Source organism: Lissotriton vulgaris, chromosome 1_1 (genome assembly GCF_964263255.1).
Source record: "Lissotriton vulgaris chromosome 1_1, aLisVul1.2, whole genome shotgun sequence".
Lineage (NCBI taxonomy): Eukaryota > Metazoa > Chordata > Amphibia > Caudata > Salamandridae > Lissotriton > Lissotriton vulgaris.
In genome coordinates this window covers 279,163,109-279,175,555 of record NC_141685.1, presented here as the reverse complement: position 1 = coordinate 279,175,555, position 12,447 = coordinate 279,163,109, and the positions used below count along the sequence as shown (strand labels likewise).

Here is a 12,447-nt window from a genome sequence, read left to right as displayed (position 1 = left end):
CAGGCTTGGGGAGGACAATCACTTATAAAAAGAACAAGTAAACAAATTCTTGCGTGGCTTTACTTGTGTTTAAAATTTGTGATTGGCGGCCAGCGCACCCTAGGGACATGATTGCCTCTGGTTCCCTACTGTGGAGAATTTCCAAGATTTTTATAGTTTGATATCTTACAAACCACCATTATTTCCTAGAATCCCTACCCGCTATACAAGCTAGAAACACATTATTTGGCTCTGTACCCAGTGGTCTTGGCTCAGAACCCTTAGGGCACAGTGGTCGGGATGCAGATTAGGTCTTGGGTGCAGGGTGTGACCTATGTTTATGCCCTGGTTTCTTCACCTTGGTGCACACTGCATCAGCTGGGCTATGACAAATAGAAACTGGGTGCAGAGCATCTCCAAAGGCTGTGCCATCTTTACCCATTTCCTAAGAATTCCCTTCACAAAAAAACAGTGGTTTCAACGCAAATAATTCACTTGTATGGGGTCTTTTCCATAAAACCTCAGGAACTGTATATTTTATTTTACTTCTTGATTACAAGCAACAGCAATCCTACAAATGAGTTATGCTGTAGTGGAGCCTCCATAGTTTAACATGTTTGAATATACCCTGTTGGAAGATTAGCCATCCCCAGGATACAATTAAAAAATGATTTGTTCCTCCAGTTTCTACTATAGTGAATGGCATAAACTCTGCCCTTAGAGGCCTTCTTCGGGTTATTCTTCTGCCCGTCAAGAGGGAATCTCTTTTCATAAATGGTCTTTCCAGATCTATTTAAACTGAACTTGGTTACTGTCTAGTCCCTGAAGGAGTTTTCTGGTGCATTTTTCTTTTGAAACAATGCTAGCTTTATGATGTTATCCTCTGAAGGAGTTTATTTCTGTCAGGAGCCACTAAAATGTTTCTTTTTTTGGTCAGAGCCTCTGTCTGCTTTGCTAAAGACATCTTGGGGACATTCAAAAGCTGACCTAGGAATGCATTCCACCCTTTGCATACCACTGGCTTTGTGACTTCTAACGTACAATGTCAGGATTTCTATGTGCTGGCTTTATTTGCTTTAGGCTGTTCAGCTTGAGATAATCCCTCTCAGTGCCCAAACATTGTGTACTGCATTCTTCCACGAACTCTTTCTGTAAAGAGACCTTTAAATCTTGTTCTTATCTTGCCACATTTGCTATGCTTCTAAGAAGAGGCCAAATGTCAAGCTGTCTTTTCCAAGAAGCTTGGTGTTTACATTTCTTCCTCCACTGCAATGTGAGAGAATTGTTGTGACAATCCTGCTGAGTATCCATATAAGAGGAGAGGTCATGATGGCCTGGGGTAGGCCGGCGGCCAGATGATCATGATTTAAAAAATAAATAAAGCTGCGCAGGTGAGGCAGGGCAGGCTAATATAGTAAGTGGGTGGAGCCAGTGGAGGAAGTGGGTGGAGCAAGAGAAAAGTAGGTGTGGCCTCCGACAAACATTTGAGCACCTGCACTTCATATTTTACAAATTAAGCACTGGCCTCCTTGCAACACTTTTAGACACTGCAGGAGCTGTAAGAGGCTTGCTTCAAACCTCCAAAATAGGTTCAGTTATTGCCTCCTTAAAGGGAAGCAACGGTTCAATTACAGAACTTGGGGAATGGAGAACCTCTGTCAAGAGATTAGACTTATATTCTACTGTAGGCAGAGTTAAATTTAAAAGTTCAGCAGCCTTCCTCATGACCATGTGGTATGGCTTAGCATCCTTTGAAGGAGCATCAGACACAGATGGCAGCTCCCATTCATGAGAAAGTTCCAACCCACTAGCTTCTCCTAGATCCTCAAAACAATCCTCCTGAGGCTCACCTTCTGCCATCTCAGCCTCCACCTCTCTATATCTTTGCTCCTCTGAGGTGCTGAGCATCCCTTCTGGACCTCTCTTTCAACTGCAGAGCCGTTTGATCCGTGAATGACTCAGACGGAGCCGGTATCGATGTCGAGATCGAATTCTAAGGCCCAGGGTGCTGTTCTCGAGGTAAACTCGGAGTCGGCGACGTCAGCATCGGCATCGACTACCTCGGCGGAGCCGAGTAATGCCAATGCGGCATCGGAGCCGGCATAAAGGGTGCTGGAGCATAGGAGTGGGGAACTCCTAAATTAAATGCCAGAGGACCCATAGGACCCGAAGGTGCACCAGAGGGGTACCATGCTCTGGAATAGACACCATACATAGCATTTAAAAATGATGTAGGGTCTTGACTTGGAGCTGGGAGAAGGAGGGTAAGATCCCTCAGACTGACCCTTTAGAGGTTCCGGATTCGCCTCTTCCTCCACAGGCACTGAACCTTCATTCAAAGGGAACTCTTTATCCTCTCGAGCCGGAGACGGCGCCTGAGATGGATTCGGTACCTGAGTCGGTGATTGAGCCCGCGACTCCAAAGGCGAAGCCTCACCTTCTGGATCCAAGACCTCTGGAGATGGAGACACCACATCCTTTCCATGCTTCCTCTTAGGCGACTTCGGTCTCGAGTCTGAATCCTTACCGGAGGGACGTCGAGATTCATGCCTTCGCTTCTTATGTTTCTTCTTCGACTTCGAAGCATGATCGGATGAAGACTTCTAAGGCGACGCAGTACGGGATCTTGATCTCGACCTAGACTTCGACCTCGCCTTTCTCGAACGAGATCTCAAAGTCTTCTTTTCTACCTCTCAACTTTGCCACCAGAAGCTTGGTCTCCCTCTCACGAAGCGCCTTTGGGTTCATCTATCGACACAAAGAGCAGCCATCGACATCATGGTCCGAACTCAGGCACCAGATACAATCCTCGTGCGGGACAGTGATTGACATAATTTTGCCGGACTCCCCACAAGGCTTGAATCCGGTCTTAGTCGACATCGTTAGAGATACAAAGAAGCAGGAAAACTGACAAAACAGTAACAAAGTTACCAACAGCCACAGAGAGTCCTCGAAACGGTTAGCGTCGACGAGGCGGAAAAAAGGGAACTGATGTCATCACACCGGCGTGAGACTATTATGGTGACGTCAGCAGAGTCGCGCGCGATGCCTTGCCTCCGACGTCGTCCACGTCGGCGCTAAGGTACAAAAAGAATTTGCGAATGTTGATGACGCAAGGGGATATTCACAAGGTGAGGAATCAACTGGCAGATGTATCTATCAGAAGTAGAACGTCTGTATTGAGAAATCGCTGCCAAGTGAACTTTTATGGATGAATGAGCTAGTCCTGTCTTAGCCAAAGACAAAAGATAAGGAAGAAGCTGATGAGGCTGAGAAGAGAAAGGGTCAACACCTTCCTTCCTGCACCAAATGCAAAATCTCTTCAAAGGAAGGAGGAAGGAAGCTCTAGCCTGGGAGAGAACCAGCCAAGCCAAGCATGGGCCATCAAGATCATCTTGCACGGTTCCACCTTGATCTTCCTGAGAAGCCTCTGGATCATTGGAATGGGAGGAAAGGCGTATACAAATGCTCTTGACCAAGCTATCGAAAGTGCATTCCCTAATGACCCTCAATGGTGAAGCCTGCTTGCATAAGACCGGCATTTCTTGTTGGCCGGTGTGGCAAATAGATCTATTGAGGGTTTGCCCCACTGTTGGAAAATTTCGTCCAGAACCCTTTGGTTCAGTTCCCATTCATGACTGACTGAGGATAGCCTGCTGAGTCGGTCAGCATTTTCATTTAGGACCCCTGGTAGATGTTCCGCCTACAGCGATGTTCCGTGAATAGCCCACTCCCAGATTTCCTGAGCTTCCTGAGACAACAGAAGAGATCTGGTACCCCCTTCCTTGTTTATGTAATGCATGGCCGTGGTGTTGCCCGTTCGGATGAGAACTTTCGAAACTTGCAGTCGAGGGAGAAATGCTTGAAGAGCCAGCCTGATAGCTCTGAGTTCTAGGAGGTTGATGTGAAGAAGACTGTGCTGAGGTGACCAATGCCCGCTGACATGAAGATCCTGAAGTACTGCACCCCAGCCGTCCAGTGAAGCATCCGTTGTCACCACCTGAGGAGACGGATTGCTTACGAAGGTTAGACCTTGGGAAAGGGTTTCCTGTTTTGTCCACCAGAAGGCTGCTCTCTTCATTGCTAAGGTGTTCGTCACCTTGTCCTCTAATGAACCGTGAATCTGCTTCCACTGTTTGTCTAGCTGCTCCTGAAGAGGACGCACATGCAATCTGCAGTGAGGAATCTGAGGGATGCATTAGGAGATCACTCTCAGAAGGGATTTGTAACGGGTACTGAAAGAAACTTTTTTCTCAAGAGCAGTGCCATGGCTCGCAGTTTTTCCTGCCTTTCTAAGGATGGGAAAGCCTTGTTGAGATTTGAGTCCAAGATGGCCCACAAGAAGCACGCTGTCCTGGACGGAATCAGAGACGATTTCTCCCTGTTGAGAGTAAGACTTAAATTCTGGAACAGGTTTATACATGCGTTGACTGCTTCCCTCGCAGCCTCCTTGGACGGAGCTTTCAGCAACCAGTCGTCCAGGTAAGGGAAGACCTGAAAATGATTTTTCCACAGAAAAGCTGCCACCGGTGCCAGCAACTTGGTGAAGATTCTTGGGGCCGAACGAAGTCCGAAGGGTAAAACCCTGAATTGAAAGGGGCTCTTGGCTAATGTAAACCGTAGAAACCTTCTGTGTGCTGGGTGAATGGGTATGTGAAAATACGCATCCCGAGATCGAGCGTGGCCATGAATTCCCCTGGATTGATGAGACGCAATATGTCTTGGAGAGACCATCTGAAAGCATTGGCAAATGAGATCGGTTTTGAGCTCCCAGAGATCTAAAATAGGGTGCCATTTCTCCAGAGTCTTCTTTACCAGGAAGAACCTGGAATAGAAACCCTCCCCTCTTTGTGATAAGGGGACCAGCTCCACAGCTCCCTTTACGAGCATCTGACGAACCTCGAGCTGCAGGAGACGCAGATGTTTTGACAGAATGGCAGCAGGGGGCTTGGATGGTGGGATTAGTGTGAATTCCAAAGTATGGCCCTTTCGAATGAGGTTTAGCACCCAACGGTCTTATGTTATCTTGGACCAGTTGTGAAGGTATTGAGATACCCTGCCCCCTACAGATGTTCTTGTGGAGGTGGGCACAGCAGGAAGAGCAAGGACGCTGCTATTGCCTCTTGGACGTATCACGTCCCTGGCGATTCCGTTTCCCTCTAGTATTCGATATAGAGAAAGTCGAGGTTTGACCTTGTTTCTGATGATAGGGCTGTTGGTATTGTTGGAGACGCTGACCCATATGACTAGTACCGCTGCTGCTGGTATGAGCATCTGTATGTGGTACTCTTGCCTCTGGCACCCTTGAATGGAGCCTTTCGGTATTGAAGTGTACCAAGAGACCTAGCCGTCTCAGTATCCTTCTTAATATCTTGGAGAGTATCATCTATATGCTTTCCAAACAACGCGTCTCCATTGAAAGGGAGATCCAAGATTTTATTTTGGATCTCCGGCCTGAACCAAGTCGCTCTGAGCCATCCCTGGCGACGAAGAACTGCTGCCCCAGCTAGTGGGCAAAAAGCCGTTGTGGCGATGTCCATGGCATAATCTATTATCTCCATTGATGTTGCTTCCCCTTCCTGTAGAATCTTCTTCGCGTCACCTTCCGCCTCCTGGGGTAGTTGATCTAAATAAGGTGAAATGTCACACCATAACTGGCGATCATATCTGCCCAGTATCGCCAAGGCATTTCCTGCCCGCACCAGAAGACTAGCCATTGAAGAGAATCTTTTCCCAGCGTTATCAGGTCTCCTGCCTTTCTTATCAGGGGGAGTAGTCAAAGGAGCTGACGAGTTGTGGGACTTCCTCTGTGCAGCCTGCGAAATCACAGAGTCTGGTTGTGGGTGCCCAGTCAAAGCCACCGGACCATCCTCTGGCGCCTTATATTTCTTTTCCAGGCGCAGTTGGACCGGAACCACTGTAGCCGGGTTCTTCATAGCCTTCAGATCTTCTTCCCATACATGTTGTACAATCGGGATAGATCTATTCACCTTCTTATATGGCTCCTTAAAGTCATATAGAAAACACTCCATGGCAACAGACTGCATAGGTAGCTTGAATCTGCTAGATGCCCTTTCCATCAACTTATATCCACCGCAGGAGAGTCCACAGGGTCTGGACATGGTGACGACGGGATCGGGATTACGTACTCATCCCATTCTAAGCCCTGATTAGGCCTCCCATTGAGATTCTGATCCTCAGAGGAATCATCCTGTATGTCCAGTGGAGTTGAAAGTACATGTGGAGCCGGTGTTTGCGGCAGAAAGACCACCTGAGTCGGCAACTCTAGAGATATCACTGGGGACGTAGGAGTAGGCAAGGCTTCACTAGCCGTAGTAGCAGCAGGTGGAGAGCACCTTGATATGTAATCCTGCAACATGTTATGGAGATCTTGTAAGAGAAGTTGGAACAGACACCATCTCTTGGCTTGTGAACCCCTGTGGTAGAGAAGAATAAGTTGATAAGTACATTCCTGAAGATATTCTCCTACGGAATCGGTCTCCTGACATTTCACCAGCAGTTGGGATGGACTGTGTCAAGACATCAATCACCATTGTCAGTTCATTCAGAAAGCGAAACAAGAAGAATCAACATTTCAAAACCAAGTCGAAATATCCGCAGTGGCGGAGGAATCATCGAGTTATATCGTTGTTTGTCAAACGATGTTTGTCCGAAATGAGCAGTCTGACATCGAACAATGGCCGTACAAGATGGACGCGGTTAAAACCGAAAAGACGGTCTAGTCTTTTTGGCCGCGCAGACAGTGGCCGTAATTAAGCACACGTTCAACTAACGAACTGCGCACTTCAACTGTCAAGCTCCAGTGTTCGCAACGTTTTTCCTGTCGGCTCCAGTCTTGCTGAAAACTCCTGTTCTACTGCTTGCCGGTGAAGAAATAATCGCATGCGCAACATGGGACAAGCAAAGACAAGGTACCCCGGTGAACCGGTTTAGCGGCTGCTAAAATCACTGGGTTTTTGAGAATTATTGTTTGACTTTTTGGTGTTCCTTGCACTTCACGTTCAGAGGAAATTATTGTTCCCATGAGAACTCAATAGTGACTGAAGTATTTGGAGTTCTATTTAGCTTCCTTAGTTTACTCATAGTTCGGTATTTCCCGGAGTCCAGGAGTACCGGTGATATCTTGTTTCAAAACAGTTGAATAACATTGCAGCTAGAGTCTGCCAGTAAAAGGTGACAAGAGATACAAAGTAGTCATTAGAGGTCACTAAAAAACAGTTGGATAGTGTGTTAATGATACTGTGTTATGCAGGTTCAGTCGGATTAACATAACAAGCAGCAACTACGAGGGAGAAGCCATAGCCCAGGTTCTGAGGGTAAGTTTCTTAATTAGAGTCTGAGTAATAAGAGATTAGTGGAATTGTGGTTACATGCTCTGTTTGCCCACAGGTGTTAGCTAATGCGCCAGTAAGAACCCAAGATGATGACGATGGCAGTTTACTAAGGATTGTCACCCGTTGTCAACAGCGGGCTGTCTCTCTCTTTTATCCACTTCCCCTTTCCCCCCTGCTTCAGGGGTTACCTTGAGATACTTTCGGGTGGCCCTTGGGGCGGAGGGGCGTTGGGACCAGCGTCGACTCCTGTGGTTCCTGGCCTTCGTGACAGACTGTGTGCATACCCAAATGATTCCTGATAATCATCTGAATCTTCATCATCCTCTTCTAACAAAGCAGGAAGCAAGGGGGTAACCCTCCTTGGAGGCGTCATGTCTGGAGTAATTATTTTCAAAGATCCTGTCGACGATGGAGCTGTTAAAGGTAAACCTGCCGTTGTTGACGTAGTCGACGGAATAGGAACTGTTGACACTCCTGCCGTCGTTGTTGTTAATGTAGTAGTCGAAGCACTCTACGACACCGTCGTAGTCACCACCGTCGATGAAATCTTCATCTATGTTCCAGTCGACATCCTCGAAGTCGCTGTCACCACCGTCTAAGACTGTCGACGCAGACCGTAGCGTTGATGAGCCAGTCGACGGCACCACTTTAATCTTGGGCTTTGACACCTTCGTCGACGGAGCCTTCTGCTGCGTCGTCGACTTGGAACTCCTGTCCGACTTCTGAGAAGACTGAGAAGATGGCTTTTTGAAGGTTGAAGCAGTTTTCATCCCAGTGGACGGTGTAGATGGTCCCTCCCTCTCCTTTACACCGTGGTGAGGCGATTCGACTGGACCCTGGCTCTCAAACTCACGGGGTCGTTTTTGAGGCCTTAACTGGACGCTCCACAGAAGGTGAGGGAGAAGCCCTACCCCTTTTGACTGACCTTCTTGAAGATGAAGCTGAAGAGGACTCCTCACTGTTGCTGGAGCCTCTATCCTGGACTTCAGTTTCTAAAGCCAGGTGAGGAGCCAACTAAACGGTCCTAGAGGGTCTTGGTTGAAAAGGTGCAGCAGATCTTGCAGTCCGCAGCCTTATGATCTGGGTACAGGCAATATATATAATTTTTATGCCTGTCCTCAACAAATACCTTTTCTTGCCACAGGTGGAACATGGCTTGAAAAGGGCCTTCTCCTTATCAGACATCTTGGAAGGGACAGCCAACAATTCTGAAGATAAAACTGAAGAAAAACCTCAAAAGAGTAGATTGAGCAGAGCTCAAAGGAGACTCCCTAGGCACAACGTGCAGTAGAAAATTGGAGGTTCCTTCAGGAGGGTTCTATGGGGTGAGGCTCTTCTGATTGGCTGATGCTTAGTTTGGTCTCTTTTACAAAGAAGCGCATATGCTACAAAAGGGAAGAATGTGGCCTAGGCCTTTTTCTTTCTCTTTTGTTCCTACTGCTATGTTATTTTTGTTACTGAGACCCCCATTCCGACGACCGGGAATGATACAAAAGCATGGGAATCTATGAAAGTTCCAATACTGGGGCAAAAGGCATGTTTCTTTTTTGAAACAGCTGCTTTGAATTAGGTGTCATGACCCGACCTGCCTGTTTTTCCCTTCGGCTGCTGGCAGCAGGCATTGTGACATCAGAACTCAACAGTAGTAAGTTATTACAGTGGAGCAGCTATTTCATTTCTTTACAACAGGCCACTGGATGCTCACAAGTCAGCTACTGTAAAGAGAGTAAAGCAAAATCCAATGCATTACACTTTGATTGGAATATATTTCACAATAGCTAAATCTGCCTTTATAGGAAACTTAACTCTTTATACATATTGTGCAAAAGTCCTAAAAATAAATATGAATACATAAAATGTTCTAACACTTTGGTTAAAACTAAGTACCCTCGATTTTGGGTGGAGACTAATGTCTAATAAGTGGAATTTTACAAATATTTTGGTATGACTTTGCACAAGTCTCAAATAGGAGTTATGCACCAGAAGCAAACCACAGACATGGCTCTAACCAGGCTTGGGTAAAATTGAAATTATGCCGGCATAATTCACGTAATTTTTTACATGCAGTTCCCATTTACACCGCTTTTAATTTTGCCCCAGTCCAAGTAAAAATTTACAGAGAACAAATAGGGCAACAGAATGTGAGCATCTGTTTGCTGTGCTCGTTTTTTTGCACTTTTGTAGCATGAGATTCAGCCCTGCATCTTGCTAGACTAATGTGTAAATGGACTTATGAACGTGAGGGGTGTAAAGATTGTCTAAATAGAGAAAACCTGTAGATTGAAGTTAAATAGCATTGAAGGAAGAGGAAAAGTAATTGTAGGCAGACCATTTAAATTAAGATGTGTTGCTGAGAATATGGTAGTTGAGCTCTGTCTCTCCACTTGGAAAACATGTTGGTCTCATAAAGAAGTGGAGAAAAAGCAAATAGCATATGGTTGCTTTTAATGTTCACTGAGTACAATGCGATACACACTACAATGCATGACCAAGAATACCTGAAGAATATGACCATGAAAGAATCAATGCTATGGAACCAAGGGTACCACTGTTCCTTGAGGTTTCTGCTTGAAGAGTTTAGAAGTAAGTTCATCTGGGACAGCAGTGCTACAGTTGTCTGTAGGTGACTTTCTGGGATGTCATGCTATCCACATCTGAGGTTCTAGAAGTACTGACTGGAGTTTGAAGGGAGCACACCCTTACATCTAAAGAGAAGCTACATCTCTTGGAAATTCATACAAGTTAGTATCTTTGAAAATCATTCAAAACTGATCACGTCAGACTTCAGTTGGACAGTCTAAGCTGCAAAGGTCGTAGGACTCTTGCAAACAAAGTCTGAGAATGTACCCATTCTTGATACCAGACAGCTAAGTTAGACCCTTTTGCTGCCATGGCCTTGCATCTTCTTCCCTTTCCATTTAAATTCAATTTTTTCTTTTTAAATTAACAGCAAGTTATGCTGGCCTCTTTTGCTGCAAGTGCTATGACAGTAGTTGTGCATGCTCCAGGGTGCCCAACCAAGTGTTAATTGAAGAGATATAATGCTTACTGTGCTCGGACACTGGAACAGGTGCAAGGTCTGCCAAACTAGCAAGCTGTGGCCCCAAGGAACTAGACATAATTTGCATTTTTCTTTGGTAGAGCGATGTTTCAGCAGCGGTATGGAAAGTTCAACTTACATTGGGCCCATATTGGAAATGGAAAGTTCAGGTTTCATTTATATTTGAAGAAGTTTAGGTCAATTAAACAAGGGGCAAGAGCTTGGAGCAGAGAGGAAAGATGCAGACATGCTTAAGATAGACCGCACAGGAGTCCAATTGGATGAAATCCATATATGAAGAAAATTATGCATTAACTACACATTATAGAAATATTTCATGTTTCAAGTCCTTGTAATGCGTTTTGAAAACATTTTGTGCAACAGACTCAATTAAAACTGACAAGTCAGTCTTGTACTGAAAGTATTAATATCAACTCCTTTGGGCGCCTACATTTGTGCATCTGAACACTAACTCAAGGCTAAATTTGTGTGGACTGAATTCATGGAATGTTTCAATACCACAAGAAAGCTTAGTTCATGAGATTCGGTTTTGTATTAAAAAAAACGAATATCTAAATGTGTGTCTGAACCTGAAAACACCTTTTTCAAACACTTGTGACAATCTGAAAAGAAACAATCTGAATATAAGACTTTTTATACAGTCTGATTTGTCATACCTATCTGCGTATCGTAGAGTATTCAAGGTGTACTCGCAAGAATTTAGTCCTGGAGAAATCATTGCAATCTGAAAAGAAAAATAAAATTTCGTATAGATGAGTCAGATCTATAAACCAAAGCTTGAATCCATTCACAATGAAAAGTTTTCATTAAGCCCAACTATTTCCACCACAAAGGTTTCTCGGTCATGCTTGACAAGTATATATGTATATATATATATATATATATACACATATACATATATACACATACATATATACAGAGCATTAGCTCTGCACCTTTTGCTTAATACATTTCCACTACTTTGTAAAGATGGTGTGATGGCGTCTTAGTTTCTAGCTAATTGACCCAATAGAGAAGAGGTCCACACCTGCTGTATTGCCGCTTCGCAAGCGGTCAGGAGTGTTGTATATATCTACACACACGAGACTCCGCAACCAAAACTGCGGCTCCTGTTGGAACAAACGGAGACGAACCACCAAGTGCTCAGATTTCTTTGTTTATTATGCTGTGTATATATATCTATAAATATATATATAGAGAGAGATATATATATATCTATATATATATACACACACACACACACACCGCGCACACACACGCGCGCGCGCACACACACACGGGCATACACACGGGCGCACACACACATGCGCACATACACACACACACACATTTATGCATACATGCATATACACATACATTTATACATACATATATATATACATTATTATAAAGAAGAGGCGCAAAGGTAGTTCTTCCAGTCTTCTTTATTAGGTCTTAACACCAACTCAGGTTCCAGTCAGCTGGAGTCAGCTGTGGAATGTTCACACAATCTTGCCAGGGCTGTACCAAGGGAGACCAGGGCGGAGGGAAGGGGGCATACCAAGTGAGATTGCAACACATCTCCTTACCGAGGGAAAGGAAAAGGAAAAGGAAAAGGAAAGAGCAGGGCAGTAACACTGCCTGGGAACAAAGCAATACAACAAAGAACAAGGTCCGAAGAATGCCTCTAATAAAGTTAAACCATGCAGTGACAAAAATTACATTAGAGCATACAGTAACAAGGAAGACATAGTCTTTAGTCTATCAGGGTGCGGCTGTGGGCCTGGATGACCTTCTAGGGGCCACGTCAGTCACACTACGCATTTGTGTCTCTGCCTGGGGTACATGTCTTTCTCTGTGAGGGACAATCCTATCCATACTCCAGGTTTGTCTGTTGGCCAGCTGGACCACATTCCGACCTACTTTAGTTACACGCAAGGGTTCAGATTATCTAGTGGCATTCCCCCTTCTCGGCTTGGGAAGGTCTACACGGACCCAATGTACAAGTTACTTACCTTCGGTAGCAATATATCTGTAAGAAACAGTAGTTAGTATTAGATTCCTTACCTTAGA

General features: G+C 45.1%; 1 protein-coding gene across 2 annotated transcripts in view; it reads right to left on the bottom strand.

Annotated features, from left to right (window-relative positions):
- The window catches only part of KIF2C (kinesin family member 2C), a 1,247,488-nt gene that overhangs the window by 245,730 nt on the left and 989,311 nt on the right, over nucleotides 1-12,447 (bottom strand). For both annotated transcript variants that reach the window (XM_086952306.1, XM_086952307.1), the window contains one exon: nucleotides 11,052-11,119. In XM_086952306.1, the coding sequence (XP_086808432.1) occupies nucleotides 11,052-11,119 (68 nt within the window). The remainder of the gene's footprint in view (nucleotides 1-11,051; nucleotides 11,120-12,447) is intronic.